The 21952-nt window shown below is 40.2% G+C and overlaps 1 protein-coding gene across 1 annotated transcript in view; it reads left to right on the top strand.

Moving 5' to 3' along the window:
- The first annotated feature begins 1965 nt into the window (after window positions 1-1965).
- CHP1 (calcineurin like EF-hand protein 1) overlaps window positions 1966-21952 on the top strand; it is a 39570-nt gene continuing 19583 nt past the window's right edge. The window contains exons 1-3 of the mRNA XM_016220435.2: window positions 1966-2104; window positions 11976-12048; window positions 19107-19187. Of these exons, the coding sequence (XP_016075921.1) occupies window positions 2038-2104; window positions 11976-12048; window positions 19107-19187 (221 nt within the window). The 5' untranslated portion in view covers window positions 1966-2037. The remainder of the gene's footprint in view (window positions 2105-11975; window positions 12049-19106; window positions 19188-21952) is intronic.

The following is a 21952-nucleotide window of genomic DNA, read 5'->3' as shown; positions in this document are numbered from 1 at the left end:
AGGCCCCATAGTGAAGGGTATGTGTAGTCTAGGGCAAGACCAAGTGTTAAGCATCCAGAGAAAACATAAGTCACCAAAGTGTCTGAGAAAAATCATCCTTCTTTGTTCAAATCAATCCAACAGGCAAAAGGGGAATTTTTACAGAAACAAAAAAGGGCATAAAATTGGGAAGAAGAAAAAAAAACAGCCTTAATAGAGGCAAAAAAATAATTTATGTTTTTAAAAGGTACATAAGTTTGTGGGATGCTTGGAAAGGAAACAAATATTAAGGTAGGAAAAAACATTAACACAAAGCAAAGAAAGCTTTGACTGAGGACAGCTGCAAATGATAAGATTCAAGATTAGGAAGGTCAGAATCTAGAGATGGGCTTCAATCCACACTTAGAAAAGAGACATCATGTGGCTGACATCAAGGTTTTTCTACCATACCCATACTCCCAAGGAGCTCCTGTGGCTTCTAGAGGGGCATATCCAAAACATCACACTCTGCACGTGAAGGCAGCCATCACTAGGTCCAACAAGAGCAAGTCAGTCATGAAAAAAGAGTGAGACTAGAACCTCGGTCTCAGGCTACGCCTTCAAAGCCTTAGGTGAAGCTTAAAACTAGTTAAGCCAAGTTACTTAGGCAGCTCGCTAAGAGAGTCCCCTAGCGCTTAGGAACTAAGTGATAGGGGTGGGAATTTGGTTCTAACCATATCCCAAACCGGTTCTGTGCAAAACGACACTTGAGGGGTGAGGAGGGGGGTGTAAAGGCATCGAAGCCACAGGAAAAGGACTAGTTCACCTAAGAGGGTGGATTAACATAAGGGGTGGTTTTAATCATTTTCAAGAGAACACAAATATGCCATAAGAATAAAACGCAGCCCTGGCCGATGTGGCTCAGTTCGTCGGAGAGTCGTTCCTCAAAAGGTGGCGGGTGCGAGTCCAGTCGGGGCACCTACGCAGGTTGGATCCCGCCAGGCGCCTGCGGGAGGCAACCCAGGGATGTTTCTCACATCGATGTTTCTCTCTCTCTCCCTTCCTCTAAAATAATGTGTGTGTGTGTGTGTGTGTGTGTGTGTGTGTGTGTGTGTACTCCTCGGGTGAGGATTAAAAAAATACAATGCAAAATTCCTTATTTTTAAGGCAAAATAACAAACTTCAAATAAAAGGCGAGTCATACGCTAGGAATTCACTCTTCTCTGCCGTTAGGGGTTTTTAGCCTAAGGAAGTTTGGGGAATCCTGTCGCAGTCTTCCCCAAATGGTACGTTCCTCGAGCTTCAGTCTTGAACCGTGAAAAGGGACCGCTGCTACGGACGAACTCTCCGCGCGTTCCAAGCCCGCGGCGGCGGTTACCGGAGGACCGGAGACGAGTACGCAACAGTTGGTTCCCAGCTCAGCTCAGCTGACTCTGGCCGGGGGCACGAGAGGTCCAGCTGTTTCCTGAAGAGCCAATCAGCGCGCGGCCTCGAGGCAGATTCCTTAGCGCCCCCAGCGGCCGGGAGGAGAGAGGGCGGCCCCGAAAAATGAGGAAGTGCAATTCCCAGCATGCAGTTCCCGGAAGACACACCCTAGAGTTCCCCCAAGCTACGTTTTGTCCATTTTTATTGCTTCTCAGCGCCGTCCCTGCCACCCGTAGGGTGGGATTTCTATGTTAGAGTTCCGTGAGAAACTGCTTAGCTACGGACTGCCTGTCGCAGGTTAGCTTGTAAAGTGAACCAATGGCGTTGTCCCTTTAATTGCGGTCACTAGAGCCAGAGTGGCATTGCCCTTTTAAGGCCGATTGCATCACAATTCCGGGGGCGGGGTCCGTCTCCAGCTAGACTCGGCTCCGCGCTGAGATGATTCATTCGGCGGTTGGAGCTTGCAGCGTGGGCGTCCGGTGCTGCGCCGGCCTCAGCCTCGCTTCTCATTGGCTACCCTCGGGGACGCCCTCTCTGGCGCACAAGCCTTGGGTACCCTCCCCTGACCCCTGGCCCTTCCCCGCTTTCCTCCTTCCCTCAGCTACCTCTGTTGCTTGAGGCGCTCCAGCTCCCGGAGGAGCTCCCGGCTCGGTGATGGGGTCTCGGGCCTCCACGTTACTGCGGGACGAAGAGCTTGAAGAAATCAAGAAGGAGACTGGCTGTGAGTTCGGGTAGGGGGGTGGAAACGCGTCCAGGGCGCCTGCGGCTGGCTTCAGGACGACCGGGGGAGGTTGTCGCTGAGGTCTAGAGCTGTGGTACCCGGAGGTTGCGGGGCCCCGGGCAGCCTCCAGCCTTGGAGCTTCAGAGCCGAGAGCAGGAGAACCTGTTCTTCCAGCTACGGCTGCCCGGAGCGGGGTTCTGGCTCCTGGGGACTGCTCTTCAAAGGTGGGATTCGCGACTAGCATAGATCACAGATGCCGCTCATTTCTCCTCTCCTTGCTTATGAAAGCCCCGAACTCCTTTATCTTTCCTCTCACCAACCTCAAATTCAGGAACTCTGGATGGACCCTGTAGAAAACCTCTTACTGTGACCTTTCTGGGCAAGGACTTAAAATCACTTACATCTGTGAGAAATAGCAAATACTTGCCACAACTGGAAAAAAGAAACGCAGAGAGCCAGATCACGTAGTAAGACTGAACTACGTGAGCTGGTGACAGGAGACCTTGAAAGAATCAGGGGTCTGAGAGTATAAGACTTATTCTGAACTTGTGGAGAAAAAAACATGGGTACAGTGATTACCAGTTTTTACTTATGCTGAGGATGCTTGCTATCCCGATTTCAGATATATTGATTTATACTGTGCTGGTGTACTTTATGCAGTCACTATGGAAATTGGATGTGCTTCAAAACTCTCAGTGTGAATTTGTATTAGAAACCGATTTTTTATAGTCCAGTCTCTTCATTAACCTGAACAAAGGGGCAACAGGGCTTTGGGAATTCAGAAGCTCTGTAAAACACCATCACATACATTTGTATAGTCCTTGATAATATATGTAACATTTTCTCTTCTCAATAATACATTATGACTCTTGTATTTTACATGAGTTATGTAGCATCTGAGATTTGTCTCTTCATGCTACCTGTCTTTGATAATAAGGTGGCCAGTAAGTAATTCAGTGGCCTATATGCAGGTAATATAGGAGTATGCTGCAGGAACTACAGAATTACTCAGGCAGTGGTGACCTGAGATAAATTAAATGCTGTCCAGTGCTTTCTGACAAATTCAACTTTCTAGAACCTTCAAGTTGGAAGGGATGTTATCTAGTCCTAGTCTTTGTCTGAGTGGTTTACTGCTTTCGTTGTCCAGTAACATATGGCCATTATGCTTCTCCATAAAGGCTAACGATGATGAGCTCACCACATACCAGTGCTGTCCTTTCATGATTTTGGATGAATGATGGAAAGTAGTTCACTCTTTATAATGTGCAGTATTTGTTTGGCCACTTGATCTTTTTTTTTTTTAAATTTTAGATTACATTTTATTTATTTATTTATTTATTTATTTATTTATTTATTTATTTATTTATTTTTTAATTTTATGGCCACTTGATCTTATAGTCTGTTTATGACACTCTAACTCCAAGAGTAGAAATATAGACAGTTTGGATTCAGCAAGCATTTTATTACATTTTGTGGCCATGACCCCTATGTTAGGCCTAAGGTGACACCAGAGTTAAAGCACTTGTGCTTAAAATAAAAAGTCACATTAGTGAGGAAGTATAAAGCATAGTGAGGATGGGAAAAAGCTATTTTTGCCCCAAGATGAAGGGAGCAGTAATCCCATTCTGATTTGTTTACATTTGACCAATGAAAGGGGCCTGGATGCTATAGGACTCTGGGTTTTTTTTACTGTGTAACTTGTGGACACACAGAACTAAGTACTCCTGGAAGAGCTGTTTTCCTAGTAGCCAAAAAGTGAATCAAGCCTGAATGAGTCTTAACTACAACCAGTGCAAACATATGTATTAAGCCAGAAAGCCTAATAAAACAAGTACTTACTGAATTTTTGCAATGTTTGTATTCAGTACTGTGCTAGGTAGTCAAAGCAGATGGTGACAGAAGATACCCACAACTTGGTGGGTAATCCTACAAGAGTTAGGATTAGCATCAGGACATAAGGTAACTGAAATTGTGTGACACCCATTTGCAGAACTCAGAGAAGACTCAGGGAAGCCTTGTGGGCTCGCCTTGTGGAGGACAGAAATTGGGCCTTGCTTGATGCATACATGAATGGATTTCATTTGGATAAATTAGGGCATTTTTGGTGGCTTCCAGGAACATTATCCCCTAGCCTGCTGCACAGTTATTCCTCCTCCCTGGGAGTTGAGCCATCAATTTATCCAGTTAGTGCGCATCAGCAGAGTTGATTTTTATTTTATTTTTTTAATAATTTTTTAATTTTCCAATTACAGTTACATACAATATATTAGTTTCAGATATACAGCATAGTGACTAGACAGATAACTTACGAAGTGATTACCACAATAAGTCTAGCATGCACCTGACATCATACATAGTTATTACAGTATTATTGCAGAGTTGAATTTTAAAGCAGTAATTTTAGCATGATATAAAAGATTTAGAAGAATAAAAACAGATACCCGAGGGTGGGTTAGAGAGGTGGAATTTGTCCTATTTTCATCTGCTTTGTTTGGGGAGCCATCAGTCAGAAACACTTCAAGTTAAGCACAAGTGTAAGACATTTTACTATTCCCTTTGCCTATAAGAAAATGTAATTGAGAAAAACTGACTTTATATATAGATATTTTTAATATTTTTTTTATTGATTTTTTTCACAGAGGGAGGAAGGGAGAGAGAGAGAAATATCGATCAGTTGCCTCCTGTACCCACCCTGACAGGGGACCAAACCCAGAACTTGGGCATGTACCCAGATTGGGAATCGAACCCTCAACCCTTTGGTGTATAGGACAACGTTCAATAAACTGAGCAACACCAGCCAGGGCAAAACTGACTTTATATTTAATATGAAAGGTTTGCACTGCAATCATTGAAAAATTTAAACAATTTTTCCTAAGTCTAAATTGATTAGAATTCATGTATCACTAGTTTAGCCAGTATTTGAAATTTAACCTAAGTGATTCTAGGAAACTAATTCTAGAATTACCTGTAAGCCTCAGTTTCATCATCTGTAATTGGGAATAATAATAGTAGCTACTTTATAGGAGTCTTATGAGAATTAAATGAGAGCCTGGCCGGGTATGGCTCAGTGGTTGAGAATCGACCTAGGATCCAGTCGATGGGGATTCAGTTCCCAGTCAGGGCTCATGCCCGGGTTGCAGGCTCGATCCCCAGTACAGGGGCGTGCAGGAGGCAGCTGATCAGTGACTCTCTCATCATTGATGTTTCTACCACTCTCTCTCCCTCTCCTTTCCTCTCTCTGAAATCAATAAAGATATATTAAAAAAAAAAAATTAAATGAGATAAATTATGTAAAGTACTTAGAATAGTGCTTGGTGTATAATAAGTGCCAGGTAAGTGTTAGCATTTATTATTTTGAACCATAAATTAACAATCATGTTATTGGGAAGATACCATTTGCATGTGCTAGTTATAAAAGCCATGTCTAGGGCTATATAATTGTATAAAATGACAGCATTTTATACTTTTCCTAATTACAGGGGCATTGGATTAGGAATCAAGTACAAATGTTTTCTCAATTCTAAGGAAATGTAAATTTTAAAGGAGTAGAAATCCCAATGTTTCTAACAGTTTCAAAAACAGTAATAACATTTTGTGTGGGCATAAAACATTCGCTATATTGTGTTTGTTCTTTTACCTTCTTTCACACTTTAACATTTCCATAAATTAAAGCTAATTTGAATAAAAGCTTTCATTAGGAGGAAGGTCACAAGTGTCTTGGGAGTTTCTGTAATCTCCACCCTTAGTTCACCTAACTGTAGCAATAATCTGGCTGTGAATTATTTAAAACCTTTTTTTTTTAAATGGCCATTTAGAATATACGCACTCCTACGTTCATGGCAGCGTTATTTACAATAGCCAAAATATGGAAGCAACCCAAGCCCCCATCTATAGACAAAGTGGGTAAGAAAGTTGTGGCACAGCCCTGGCTGGTGTGCTCAGTGGTTAGATAGTGTTGGCCTGTGCACCGAAAGGTCTAGGGTTGGATTCCTAGTCAAGGGCATGTACCTGGGTTGCAGGTTTGATCCCCTGCCCTGGTCAGGGCACCTGCAGAGGCAACCAGTCAATATGTCTTTCTTATATCTCTGTCTGTCTCTTCCCCCATCTCCCTCCTTCCTTTCCACTCTCTGAAAAAATCAATGGAAAAAATATTCCATGATTAACATCAACAAAAAGTTATGGTACATTTGTATAATGGAATATTACTCGGCCATAAAAAAGAGTGAAATCTTACCATTTGCTAAAGCATGGATGGACCTAGAGGATATTATGCTAAGTGAAATAAGTCAGACAAAGACAAATACCATATGATTTCACCTGTGTGGAATCTAAAGGGCAAAATTAATGAACAAACCAAATAAAAACAGACTCATAGATATAGAGACTAGACTGATGATTGCCAGAAGGGAGGGGGTTGGGCGGCTGGTTGAAAAAGGTGAAGGGATTAAGAAGTACAAATTGGTTATTAGAAAATAGTCATGGGGATGTGTAAAGTACAGCATAGGGAACATAGTAAATAATGTTGTAATAACTATGTGAGGTGCCAGGTGGATAACTGAAATATCAGGGGGAACACTTTGTAAAGTATTTGATTGTCTAACCACTGTGCTATACACCTGAAACTAATACAAAATATAATAATGAATGTCAACTGTAATTGAAACATTAAAATTTTAAAAAATTAAAAATGATTAGATTCAAGTAAGGAAAAAGTTGAGTTCCAAAATCACAAGACAAATTGTGTAAATAAGAAGTAATGCCCGGCCGGGCGTGGCTCAGCGGTTGAGCATCGACCTAGGATCCAGGAGATCGAGGTTCCATTCCTGATCAGGGCACATGCCCGGGCTGCAGACTCAATCCCCAATGACTCATCATTGATGTTTCTGTCTCCCTCTCCTTTCCTCTCTCTGAAATCAATAAAGATATATTGGAGAAAAAAAAAAAGACATATTAATACAATGCCTGAATAAATATCAGAATATATACATCCACAAGAAAAAAATAGCCATTTTTATGCCAACTGAGTGGTGGAGAATACAGATTCATTCTTTTTTGTCTCTGGTTTCTAATGTGTCATTTGGTATGGAGAAGGTATTGAACAGGTTTAGAAAGTAAGTTTTACAGGCTGGTAAGGTTTGTGTATGTTTGATGGGTGTAGTGATGATAGAACCAGTAGGGATTTCTGGACAGTTCCAACAAAGAACACAAGCCTGGCAAAGGCAGTTGCTTGAGAATGATTTCCTGAGCTAGAATATTAAGTGGAAGTTTAACTTCAGGCTCAGCTGCTACTTCCTCCTAATGCAAGACTCCTTCCTGGCCCTCACCTGCCATGCCATAGTCCCTGAAGGTTCTGTCACTACAGAAGACCCTTCTGTCTTCTGGTTTTCATAAAAATGGAAATGTACATAGTGTAACTTAACACCTGTAGCTGGTTTGGGATTAAGTGATTTGTACACCTCTATACTTCCCCCCACCCCCAACTTATTATAATGAAAAATTTCAAAGAAAAGTTAAAATAGTATAATGATCTATATACCTTCCACCTTAATTCAACAGTTTTTAACATTTTGCTATATTTGTTTTACATATATATTTTTGTGTGTGTGTTTGTTGATTTTAGAGAGAGAGGGGAAGGAGGAGGGATAGAAAAATAGAAACATCGATGAGAGAGAAACATCTATCAGCTGCCTCCTGCATACCCCCTACTGGTGATCTCTTGGTTCAGGGATCACCGCTCAACCACTAAGCCATACCGGCGACGCTATTTATGTAATGATGAACCAGCTGAAAGTTAGATATCTGAACTCTTCATCCCTAAATACTTTGAACGAATAGGGATTTTTCCTATATAACCACAATACTATTTCACACCTGAGAAAATTGACAATAATTCTATTATACTGTACCATTCAGTCCATATTCAAATTTCCCCAGTTATAAAAAGGTAGTTTGGTGTGTGTTTTTAAATGCCTTTTAAATCTCTTTTATTTGTTTGGATTCCCTAAGAGAGTAGGGTCAGCTCTTGAAGTTCTCGTCCGGGGAAATCGGGGAAATGTTGGGGTGCAGAGTGTTCAGGGGGAATAGTTAGGTATGCAGGCTTCAACACTTCAATCTTTCATCTAAAGTTACCTTTGGTTACAGTTGTATGCTTTACCTAGGTTATCAGTCTGTTCTTCTGCATTAAGATTTAGGATAAAGGCAAGGGTAAAATAACTTTTTTCTTCCTCCATTTTCATTTTTATTTTTCCCTCTGCCATTCCTTAGTGTTTGGCGCTTCTCTGAAGTGCCGTTCTCTGACCTCAAGGCAGTGATGATAGAAAGGTTTGGAAGATTAGCAGGGTCTTCTAAGTAATCTCTCAACAATATAAAATAATTTTTTGCCCACCAATGGAGAAAAATACAGGGTAGGGCAAAAGTTTACAGTTGTTCATATGGAAAATAATACAATAATTCACTAATAATACAAGACTTAATTGTTTCACGTACTACTGTAAACCTACTTTACTCCGCCCTGCACACCTTCATTCAAGACATGTCCATGTGCATGCACAGCCTTTTCTGAGAGTAACTGCCAATTCCTGGGGTTTCCTGTGAGTTACCAAGACTTGTACAAGTTTGGGGCACCTGTCCTGCCTGTTACTCTAGTGCCTCCTGGTAAGAATAGTTTACTGGAAACTTCCTGCCTTCATTTGTGGCAGTTCCAATGCCTTTCTGCTGCTTGAAGTTGCTCTGAGCACTGTGCCTTGAAAGTTGCTTTATATTTCTTGGTCACAGTGGATTTGGCACCTAAATTAAAGCTTTAAAACTTTTTTTCCTTGTTTCCTTCCTTCCCCTCTGTTTTCTTCTTATTTTTCCTCCTCCTCCCCTCTTTTTCTTCTCCCCCCTCCCACTTGTCTTCCTCCTTCTCCTCCTCTCTTAGAAAAAGCTCTTCGTAACAATATCATTATAACATTGGTTATCAAATTTAGGAAATAGATTGAGATATGACCGTATTGAGTTGTATTAAAAGTTGACATTTCGTGGTTCATTTCTCCACTGATTTCCATATAGCCCACTTTGCCCTGGAAGATAGCAGTTTTGTGGTTGTTTGGCTACTTATGTGCATGTTTATTTTTAACATATGGTAAATTATGAACTCTAGCAGCCATAAACTGATCTTTTATTCTGAAATATGTGTGTAAATGCCATACTGGTACTTACTAAGAAAATTTAAAAACTCATAAGAGATTTCAGTGCCCAGTTCTTTGTTGTTGTTGTTGTTGTTAATCCTCATCTGAGGGTATTTTTCCATTGATTTTAGATAGAGTGGAAGAAAGGGAGGGGGGAGAGAAAGAGAGAAAGACAGAGAGGGACCTCAGTGTGAGCGAAACACATCTGTTAGTTGCCTCCCAAACTCGCCTGACTGGGGAAGGGATCAAACCTGCAACCCAGGTATGTGCCATTGATGGGGAATCAAACCCAAGACCCTTTGGTGCTCAGTGGACGCTCTAACCACTGTGCACACCGGCCAGGGCAAATGCCCGGTTCTTTCAGATGGTGATCTATATTAGGAATATGTCTGATGGTTCATTTATTAGTTGAAGGGGTTGGACTAGATGGCAACATTCCTTCTAATTTAAAAATCGTATAAATCACTATGCATGCTTATATATACGCACATGGAATTTGTAGAAGGATTCACAAGAAACTGATTAATAGTGTTTGCCTCTGGCAAGGGAGACCGGGGAACTCAGTTGTTACAGAGACTTTTCAATTTGAATGTTTTTCTTGTTAACCTGAAATAAATAGTACTCTGCTAAAAAGTCATCCAGTGGACTAAGTATTATGCAGTTATTAAAAAGGACTCCAAAGCAATATAGAAAAGTTATGAATTAATAAATGAAAACTGTCAGAACTATGTAAAGTATACAAGTAACTGATATTAGATGGTATATGAAAAAATGAAAACAGTGCTTTTGAGATTATGAACACATTTTGCTTCCTCAAAAAGTTTTGGGAAAGTTAGTCATTATTTAACTAATTAATTTTGTTAAACTAAAAGGAACTTGAGTTTTAGAGCAGTCTTTGAGGCCTGAGGCCAATGCTAGGGTAAACTCATCAGGTTCCTGAAGAAAATGGCTGTGGCTGGCGGAGTCAGGAGAAAGGTGGAGATTAATTAGTGCAGCGGTAAAACAGTACCTTCAGGCTCATAGTATAAGGATGATAATAATAACTGACTTGGAGTGCCTACCCTGTGTCAGACACTGCCAAGCACTTTACTCTCCTCTCATAGACTCGGTTAGTTCACTCCACAACCCTGTTCACTCAACCCTCGCTGGTAAGCCTTGGTTCCATGAACAGAATCATTCTGTCAACCTCACAAAAGTGTACTCTTTACACCGTGCAGTTCACACCTGCCTGGCTGGCAGAAAGGTCCACAATACTTCCTCAGTGCCTGGAATCCCACTGGCTTTGCCCTGGAAGGGGATGATTGAGCCTCCTCTGCTCTCTGCTCTCCTTAGAGAACAGGACAGAGCCCAGCTTGGGGGTGAAATCTGCTGCTGAAGCACTCACAGCTGCACCTGTGTCCTTCCAGCCTAGCTTTGGGCCACTTCCAGCTTCTGCTGTGCCTCTGTTTACTTTTGTCCTATTGTTCCTAAAACTTCGAGTAGAATTTTTTGTTTGTCAAGCAGGGGGTGAGGAGGACAACTATCAGAACTATTTCAGCCACTCCTTTAAGCCCTAGAATATACAGCCTGGGGCAAAGTCCACACTTGCCACACCCTCTTTGGCTGTTGTCTTTTCTCCTTTGATAACTTTTTTCTGCCTTCTGCCTCCAGTGTGCCAGGAGACTATGTCCCAGAAATTCTAAAGTTTTATTGTGCATTTATTACCTCATTTTACTTGTCAGCTTATGGCTGAGTTCATCCAAAAGGAGGAGCAAAATAGGTTCTTTGTAGATGCCAGCTGATGATAAACATGCCAATTTTACAAATTGCCTAATTTGTTTTCTTGGAACCCATTCCTTTATTGGGAACTCAGTGGAGCTCATGCAGTCACAGAAAAGAGGCTAATCCAAGGCTGCAGTGATCTTTTTTACTGAGGAAAAGGTCAGTAATGAGGGAAAAGATAAAGCCACCAGTGCTTGGTGCAGGAGTAAACCTGATTTTAAAAATAAAATCTGTTTGCCCTAGCCGATGTGTCCCAGTGGTTAGAGCGTCAGCAGGCACACAGAAGGATTGTGGATTCAATTCCTGGTCAAGGGCACATTAGAGCCCCACCACAGTCGGGGCGTGTGTGGGAGGCAACCAGTCAATGTGTCTCTCTCATCAATATTTCTCTCTCTCCCTCCCCCCTTCCCTCCCACTTTCTCTAAAAATCAATGGAAAAAATATTCTCAGGTGAGGATTAACAAAAATAAATAAAATCTGTTTGTGTCCAGTCTTAAATTCACTACAAGTTCCCTACCTAGCAGTACCAGCCTGAAACCTCAAACTGATTAATAAGTATGTGTTTTTAATCAAAGCATGCATTTTCATAGCCTCTAAGTGAGGGGACTGAAAGGAAAAGTTCACAATTTCCTTTTCAACTAAAATTGGCTTTGTGTTGTTAAGTCTTAACTACCTGACATTTAACACATAGTCTTAATTTAGCCTAGACTTCGTTCCTGAGAGTCAATTTTGATTGTTCTTGATTTAGTTTATTTTCTAATTCCTTTCATTTTTTAGCTTTAAAATTTTCTCTTTTGACACACTAAAGATGTGTTAGAGTGAGACATCTCCCCATTTTGCTCACTCTAAAGCATTTAATGATGGGCTCAGAAGGAGCCCACGGGGATTCAGTTTAAGTGGAGGGCAACTTCCTCAACTGGGACTAATTTTGTGTTCTTTAGTTTCCCACAGTCAGATCACTCGTCTCTACAGCCGGTTCACCAGCCTGGACAAAGGAGAAAATGGGACTCTCAGGTAGGCAATTCCTTGCTTTATTTTCTGGTGATGTCTTTATTTATCCTATGGGCAGACATGATAGGCATCTAGCATGCAGAGAGCAGGGACCATTTCTTCACTTGTCTTTGAGCATCATTGATCCAAAAGGGAGTTGAAGCAGAACGCTGGCATTACATTTATCACTAGGTGCTTGCTGCTTTACTCCAACTCCCCTTAGTTTCGGTTGGCCATTGTTCTGGTCCTAAGAATGTACATTTGAGAATTTCTGTTCTTTCTGCTTGAGTTTTCCCACAGTCGTTTCCCAAAAATATTAGCTTTTAGGAAGTTGACCCATAGCCATCCAAGATGGTCAGGTGGTTTTGACCTCTCTCCTATTTCCCAGCACAACCCCTAACCCTAGGGTACATCTCTGTATATATATTAATGGTAGATAAGATGTTCAACACTTTAGTCCAGAGCAGTGGTTCTCAGCTGAGAGCTGTTTTGCCCCTGGGTGGCAAAATGTCTGGAGACACTTAATTGTCATGACTAAGGAATGCTACTCTTGTCTAGTGGGTAGAGGCCAGGAATGCTGTTAAATATCCTACAGTACACAGGACATCCTCCCACAACAAAGAATTATTCTGCCCTAAATGTCAAAAGTGCCACTGGTCTAAAGTAAGTATATGATTTCAGAGTAATGTAATACTGTATTATTTCATGTTTGTAATTGTCTTATCAGAGTCAAATGAAAAAATACCTCCTTACCACCACCTCCCAACCTAACTCTCAATACAGTACAACATTTTTAAAATTTTATTTTATTTATTGATTTTTAAAGAGAGAGAGGGAGAGAAAAACATCAATTTTGTTGTTCCACTTAATTATGCATTCATTGGTTGATACTTATATGTGCCGTAACCGGGGATCAAACCCGCAACCTTGGTGTGTAAGGATGATGCTCTAAGCAACTGAGTCACCTGGCCAGGGCTTCAGTACAACCTTTTGTTACTGTTGTTCCTCAGCTTTGATTGACTGGTATAGAATGAAGCTACTTGCCTTTCTGGTGGCTGGCAGAAAGCAGTTTAATACTTCTTTGGAAGGCTTCTGGTACAGGTGTGGGGTATAGCATAAAGGGGGAAGGAATATAGTTGCTAAGCCTTGTACATATCCTCAGGCAGAACAGCTAGAGAATGCTGGTAAATCCCTAGGGCTATGTTTGCTCAAGGCAAAATCTGCCATTACTAGAAGCCAGGATTGACCAAAACCATGCTGCACAGTCATTAAAATCAGGGACTGTGGGAGATCCAGGTTCGATTCCCAGTCAGAGCAGGTGCCCAGGTTCAGGGCTTGATCCCCAGCAGGGGGTGAGCAGAAGGTACTGGTCAATGACTCTCATCATTGATGTTTCTATCTCTCTCCCCCTCTCCCTTCCTCTTTCTGAAATCAATTAAAAAAATACATTAAAAAAAAGAGAGAGCTTGGTCAGCTTGTGAATACAAAGATGGTTTATTTATTTAAATACCCTCTCTGCTGATCTAATCCATGGTCTTAGAAGTCAAAATAATGATTACCCTTTGGGGAGGGGAACAGGTAGAGAGACAAAAAGAGCATCTGATAATAGGTAATAGGTAACAGACAAAGGGTACTGATAATATTAATTGGGTGCAGGTTACAATCTTCACCATGAAAACTCATCATGCTGAATGCTTATGATTTGTGCTGTTTTCTATATGTATATTATACTTCAATAAAAGTTTACTTTTAAAATATCCTCTGCATTGAACAATTTTAATATTGGGTCTTTGTCAGATAAAACTTTTTCTCAGATAATACCTTGATGAAAAATGTTCCTGGATATGAAAGCATACAGGTTAAGATGACTACAGGGGACAGTATAGACCAGCTAAACTCTGCGATGAAGTTATTACTGGGAATTGCTAGTTGGTTGTGTTATTACATATCGTTTAATGATTACCTGTAACTTTTAGGAGATTTTGTCCAGAATGGTAGCCATTTATCTGCTTAACCACTAAGCTTTTTTGAGGTTCATTTTCTTGTTTGACTTTATCCAGAGGACAGATGATTTCAATATTCTGGACAAGCAGTAGCTCTGTACACAGTGGTATCACAGATGAGAACCATGATGCCAATCTAATTCTCATTCTTTTGATAATCTTTTTTTTCCCCTCTCTCAAAGCTTCAAATATCTCCTCTTGATGTTCTGAAATTTCACAGTGATACACCCTTTTGTGGGTTATTTTCTGATACTCATTGCTTAGTATTAGGAGAACCTTCTCTATCTAAAAATATGGCCTTTTCTGGGAAGTTTTCTTCTGTCTGAGTATTTCCATCCCTCTCCTTTTCATTAATCTTTCTTGGTTGGACTGCCCTGATGCAGCTTTTCTCTCACGTTTTCTGGTTATTTGGATTTGTCCTTTGCTTTCTGAAAGATATCCTCGAATTTATATTTTAGTCCTTTTTATGAACTTGTATAGTCCACAACTATTTTTTTTCTAGTGATGTGGCATTATTTTTTAATTTTTTAAAATTTTTAATCCTCACCTGAGGACATTTTTTCCATTGCTTCTCAGAGAGAATGGAAGAGAAAGAGAGAGAGAGAAAGAGAGAGAGAAAGAGAGAGACATCTACGTGAGAGAGATACATTGATTGGTTGCCTCCTGTATGTGCCCTGACTGGGGCGGGGGATAGAGCCTGCAACCAAGCAAGGTATGTCCCTTGGCCGGAATCAAATCTGGGACCCTTCAGTCTGCAGGCCTGTGCTCTAACCACTGAGCTAAACCTGCTAGGGCCACAATCATATTTTTATTTATTTTTATTTTTATTTTTTAAAAATATGTTTTTATTGATTTCAGGGAGAGAGAGATAGAAACATCAATGATGAGAGAGTCGTTGATGGGCTCTCCCCCTACTGGGGATGGTGCCAGCAACCTGGGCATGTGCCCTGACCAGGAATCAAACCGTAACCTCTGGTACATAGGTTGACTCTCAGCCACTGAGCAGCGCTGGCTGGGCCACAATCATATTTTTAATTTCTAAGAATCTTTCTTGTTCTCTACCTCTGCTCTTTTATAGTAGCTTATTTCTGTTTTACCGTTGCAAAAATTTATCAAATGTCTATTGGATTACTTACTAGAATCTTAACATTCTAATAAGAATCTTTCATTCTAATAACCCTTTTGTTCCCTGAATTAGTATTCATCTTGATCCTACTCTTTTGTACTATTAATTTTCCCAAAATAGCTGGTGAGCCTTGGTTGTCCATTCATATTTATGAAAAGTCCTGGATGGACTATTGTAGAAAACTGGCATGGGTTTGTTTGTGGATGGTTTCCCCATAGGTCTTTCCCTTCTAAACTCTGGGACCATTAAGGACCATTAAGTTAGTAGGCCTCACTTCAGGATATGTGGTCAGGGAGCAAGGGGACATATCTGCAACATCCTTCCCCAAATAAAAGGAGTGTGTTCCTGGGTTGCCAACCTCCCACACTTGAAGTTTTGCCCAGGTAGATCTTTCAGTTTCTTTCCATAGCGGTGCTCTGTTTTTATCCTAGGGACAAATGGTTTTATATTTTTGGGATGGGCCCTGGCAGCAGTGGGCAGCTGGCCCATTCTTTAAAGTTTCTTTAATTAATTACCCTGAATGCTGCTTCCCTTACCTGGCAGCTCTGCGTGTGGTGCCATGCTGAGACTCTGCGGGGCAAAATGGCTCTCTCCTCTGCTGCGGCCTTGTCATGGGCACTCTACTCTTACTTGTCACTACATTTGCATCTATTTTCCAACTTCCAGATTTTGTCAGAATCCCTTGTCTACTAATATACTCCTCCCACCCTGGTTGTTTATGTCACAGATATATTCCCATGTGTAAATTTTTGCTGACAGTTTAGAGAGTTTTAGAAAATGAGAGGAGGTAAACGTGTGTGCCCACCATCCTCAACCAAAATCAGATGCAGTCTTGCAGTAAGCCAGCCTGGCCCTTGAACACTTAAAACAACTAGCAAAGACTGAGTTCAGCACTTATTGACACTGTATATCAAGAAAATTCTGTTATTGCCCCAGCTGCTGTGGCTCAGTTGGTTGAGCATCGTCCTGAGCACCGAAAAGTCACTGATTCGATTCCCAGTCAGGGCACATGCCCAGGTTGTGGGTTTGATCCCCAGTTGGGGTGCATACAAGAGGCAACCCATGGATGTTTCCCTCTCACATTGACGTTTCTTTCTCTTCCACTCTTCCTTCCTCCCTCTGTAAAATTAATTAAAACATATAAAAAAAAGAATTTTATTATCATAACAACAATAAAATTATTTTATCAATTTAATTTAAAATATTAATTAAATGCTGGAATAGTGGAAATTATTGTCATTTCAATGTTAATAAACATATATAATTGTATTATAAATATAAATAATAAATGATTTATCTCTATTGTACTAAATACGGGAAACTTTTTCTTAATTGAACATGTTCCCATGGGTATGTCCTATTAACAGATTTTAATGTCTTCATTATGTATAAGTTATCTAAGCTTTGACCCTGGTTCCTTGAAATATAAGCAGTTAACTGTGAGGCCAATTCTAAGTAAGAGAAGGGACTTGCACAGCGAAGGTCAGTTAGGAGCCCTGGCAGTTCTGGTTACTAAAGGTCTCTCAAACTCTGGTTTTCCCAAGCATCCCAGTGTCTGTGAATGCCTGGAAAACCACTCTTCACTGGGAATTTCTTGACTATAAAGATTGCCTACTACCAATAATAATGTTTTTTCTTTAAAAATCTTCAAGGAAGATTTTCCTAGGTATACTATGAGGTAGAATATAATAGTGATATACTTTTTTATGAGTTCACACAAACCTACATTTCAAATAAATCTTACTTGTGGTGTAGACTCCTTGGGGTATTTTTTAAATTAAGTTTGTATTGGTGGACAAATTTAAGGAGCTAAGTTTAGAGAAATTGCCCGGGTGATCTTCATTCTACTATAGAACAGTAATCATAATAAACTGTATATTTAATAGTTTAAAAACTATTTTTATATTCTTCTGTTTTCATTTTGATACTTTCAGCAGTATTCCCACTGGTCGTATAGAGCAGCACTGTATATGCAATCTGAATTCTAAGAGGAGGTTAAAAGTGTCTAAGAACAGGGTATAGGTCCCTTATTAACATGGGAAGTCCAAGACTAGATCCCTTATTGAGACTGAAGGACTTCAGGCTAGGTTGTGCACTCACAAATTGATACTAGACCTTGTGTTTAAACTGTGCCTTTTCTCAGCTAAAATTACTGAAGCTTGTTAGACATTAAACTGAGGTATGTGGTCATACAATTCAAAATCAGCCTTAATCTTCATTTAAAAGGGAATCGTTATTGTTTCTTAACCTCTGTCAAACAAGAGGAGCTCATTTTGGTGAAAATGTGGACTTTGTATTATAAGAGCTTAATACATGTTTGTTGAATTAAATAATCAAGAGTTCGGTAATTTTATTTATCTTTTATCATCTTAAGCAACCTAGTTACTTTATGAATGACTTCTTCTGGTTCATTCATTGCTATAAAAATTACTATCCTAAGTGGTCGAGGAATATTGGAATCCAGAGTTATTGTTCCAGAGCTTTGTGCTCAGTCTCCTATTTCTACCTTTGTCACCATCAGATGTGGTGGAGATGAGCTTGTTGAATTAAGCACTGTAAATGTTAAACCACAAGAGGAACAGTGTGTTGAAGGCTCCTAGGTAAACAGAAACATTGAGTAAGTTTTATCTCTTCTGTTAGTAGACATCTTGAAGGCAGGAATCAGATTTGTTGAGTTTATATTTCTTTACATACTTGATACCCAGATATACCAGTTAGTAACATTTTGCCGCATACTTCAGTGTCTTATTTCCTATAACAAGGGCCTTCTCATCTCAAAATCAAGAAATTTAGCATTTTGATGCAGTACCATTATATAATATTTTATATTCTGTATGGTCCATATTTCATTTTTACCTATTGGCTCAGTAATGTCCTTCATAGCAATTCTCCTAGTCTAGGATCATGCATTGAGTTTAGTTGTATGTTTCGTTAGTCCCCTTTGATCTGAAACAATCCTGTGCCTTTCTCTGTCCTTCATGACATTGGTATTTTTGAAGAGTGAAGCACATTTTGTTACGTTGTAGACAGCTCTATAGTGGCACAGAACAGCAATCAAGAAGTTTCTTTTTAAAATACTTATTGAACATTTTTGGGAGAACACCTTTCTTTCAAAAAGTTTAATATTGGAAAGAAATGGTTTTTACAAAAAAAACGTGCTTTGACTTAACAGACTTTGATTTAAGTCACAGTTCTGCTACTTACTAGCTTTGTAGCATGGGGCAAGTTACTTCATCTCACTGACTCTCAATGTCCTCAGCTCTAAAAGGGTATAGGTAAAATGTTGCCATTAAGAAATAAGGTAATATATATAAACAGAGCAGCACATAATGTGTATACAGTGAATGGGAACTAATAATACTCCAACGTAACTTCCAAGGTGTGAGAAGATAACTGCTCTTGCCGTATTTGAAGGTTAAATAGCTGTCTAACTCTAGTCTGTAGAAGACAATGGAGGGGAAAAAACAGACTCAGCAAGGAAGTCTGGAAATCAGTTGTCACATTTTATTCTTTCCTTGGACTTAAGCATTGCCTAAGAGTACCAAGGGTATGGAGGCTCCTCTCACTTTTTACTCCCATTTTCAAGCTCTCTGGTGTTTGATACTCTGCATTTGCTGTTCATTCTCCAAACTTAGTAACTAAGTACAAAATGGTAACGTTCAAGGAATCATTTACAGGGACAACTGAGTATTTGCTTGTCAGTGGTTTATTGACGTAACCTGTGTGCTGAATTCACTGGAATGTGGCATAGTTAAATCTGGCTTCTTCCACTCCTAACAGTGCAAGAAACACTTGGCAGCTATTAAAGTGCTATTCTTTGCAGTTATTTGGAATAATTTGCCACAGAAGTAAATTCCAGGAGGTAATATCCTTGCTAGGTTGTACTCTTGCATGACTGAAGGAGCTCATGCTAAAGGCCAATGGTCTCTAATTCAAGGTGATTCTCTTGGCAGCCGGGAAGATTTCCAGCGGATTCCAGAACTTGCCATCAACCCACTGGGGGACCGGATCATTAATGCCTTCTTTCCAGAAGGGTGAGTCCATGCAGTTATCGGGCTTCCTTTCTGAGGTTAATCTGGAAATAATATTGGTTGGACCATCTCAGACCACAATCCTTCTGATTATATTGGACATCCCTAACTTGGTCATATCTAGAATATATCTTTTCTTCTACCCTCCTCCCTTTTTAAACTTCGAATAGGTATATGAGCCCATCTTCAAACTTCTGTTTTTAATTCTTGTTTATCTGTTTAGTTTTTTAAATTATTTTTTAATCCTCACCTGAGGAAATGTTTGTGTGTGTTTTTATTGATTTTAGAGAAGAGGAAGGGGGAAAGAGAGAGAAACATCAATGTGAGAGAGAAACATTGATCAGTTGCCTCCCATGTGTGCCCTAACTGGGGATCAAACCCGCAACCTTTTTGTTGTATGAGATGTTGTTCCAACAAGCTGAGCCACCTGGCCAGAGTTAATCCTTGTTAATCTTTGAGGTAAAACTAAACTCTTTAAAAACTTTATTTGGAAATTATTTCATATATGCATAAAAGTTGCAAAAATTGAAAATAGCACAAAGGGCACTTGTATATCTTTTACCCAGACACATCTATTGTTATATTGTTAACATGTCAACCTCATTTGCTTGTGCTTTCTGTCTCTCAGTCTAAGCTAATAAAAATATAATCAAGACACAGACATAATTATAAATTTTCTAGTAGCCACATTTAAAAAGTAAAAATTAACAAGTTAAATTAACTTTAGCAATATATATTTTATTTAACCCAATATAGTCAAAGTATCATTCAACATGTAATCAGTATTTTAAAATTATTATTATTATAGCATAACATTCTTTTTTTTTTTTTAAATACATCTTTATTGATTTCAGAGAAAGGAAGGGAGAGAGAGAGAGAAACATCAATGATGAGAGAGTCGTCATTGATCGGCTGCCTCTTGCGCGCCCCTAACTGGGGATCAAGCCTGCAACCCGGGCATGCGCCCCAACCGGGAGTCGAACAGTGACCTCCTGGATCCCAGGTCAATGCGCAACTGCTAAGCCACTCCCGGCCAGGCTGTGTGTGTGTGTTTTTAATTTTTAATTTTTTTATAAAACTGATTAAGAATGCAGTCGTCCCCACCACACACACATTTTCTCAAATAGATTTGGGTTTGTCTAAAACTAGGCTTTTGATATGCTTCATTCCCTGATACATTGCCTTCAATGTACTGAGTCAATATTTATTGATTTGATTAGGTAACTTTTCTGGAATAAAGTTAATCATATAATCTTGTTTTAATTAATCTCTTTAACAGTCTCTTCCTGGTTCCTTGTGGCTTGTGTATATGACCCAAAGGACTTTTTAAGAAGTTATATGGTTGCCAGTTCTTAATAAGGAGACTAAATATCAGTGAGGACACTATCAGATAAAATGCCTGGAGAGGAAATTTTAGAACTCTGAATTGAGAGCAAAGGAATTTGCAAGTTGAGAAGTTGGGCACTCAGTAAATCTGAGTGACAGCCAGAGGGGGAACACTAGCAGCCAGTTTAGGTGAAGACTGAGACCTGCTCTTTCAGATTCATGTTGACCATGAGTAATCTGCTACCCTTATTCATTTTCATCCATTTCTCTCCCTGAAACTGCCCTATTTGTTTCAGGTGTAGTTTTTCTACTTCCTCTTTTATCTCTTGCAAAGCATTGAACCTTCAGAGAGAGCTTTCACAGCTGTTTATATTCAGATCTTTTGCAATGAAAAGTAAACCCTGTAGAGTTATTTTGCCAACTTTTTTTCAGAGTTCCTTAGTCACCCTTGATTATTTGAAGAAGCAGCTTGTGGAAAGCTGTTTTTTGTTGTTGTTTTGTTTAGTCTATTTTTAATATATCTTTATTGATTTGAGAGAGAGATAGAAACATCAATGATGAGAGAGTCGTTGATTTGCTGCCTCCTGCATGCTCCCTACTGGGGATTGAGCCCGCAATCCAGGCATGTGCCCTTACCTGGAATCAAACAGTGATCTGGATCATAGGTTGATGCTGTACCGCTGAGCCATGCCAGCTGGGCTGGAAGGCTGTTTTCTAAGGCCATGCCACCTTTGCTGTGACTACAGTATAACCTGCCATTCTACCCAGGGATGTGCTGCCAAGGACAATAGGCAGATAGATATGTATGAGGAAGCTTAGGCCCACACTGGGCTGCACTACTAAGCTCTTGGCAAGCTGCACCTCTCCTTCTTGTTCTTTCTTTTTTCCCCCACGTTCCCACTCTTTATTCCCTGTTTCTTGCTCTTTCTAACCAGATATAGATATTTGACTTACGGGGTGGTTTTTTCTCTAGTCTCATGCAAGTGGAATTTTTTTTTTAACTCACTCAAGGATATGTTTTATTGATTTTAGGAAGAAAGAGAAACATCTACAATGAGAGAGAGACATCGATTGGTTGTCTCCCACATGCGCCCCAACCGGGGACAGAACCTGCAACCAAAGTATGTGCCCTTGACCAAGGATCGAACCCCTTACTGGTCAGGGCACATACTTGGGTTTCAGGTTTGATCCCCAGTCGGGGTGTGCGCAGAGGGCAACTGATCAATGTTTCTCACATTGATATTTCTCTCTCTCTCTCTCCCCCTCTCCTTTCTTTTCTAAAAAAAAAACAATTAAAAAAACCCACAAAGAATGAGACTTGCCTGGCCGGTGTGGCTCAATTGGTTGAGCGTTGTCCATGTACCAGGAGGTCACCGGTTTGATTCCCAATCAGGGCACATGCCAGGGTTTTGGGTTTGATCCCCAGTAGGGGGCATGTAGGA

The sequence above is a fragment of the Miniopterus natalensis genome, chromosome 1, assembly GCF_054644295.1.
Source record: "Miniopterus natalensis isolate mMinNat1 chromosome 1, mMinNat1.hap1, whole genome shotgun sequence".
Lineage (NCBI taxonomy): Eukaryota > Metazoa > Chordata > Mammalia > Chiroptera > Miniopteridae > Miniopterus > Miniopterus natalensis.
This window is presented reverse-complemented; position numbering and strand designations above follow the sequence as displayed.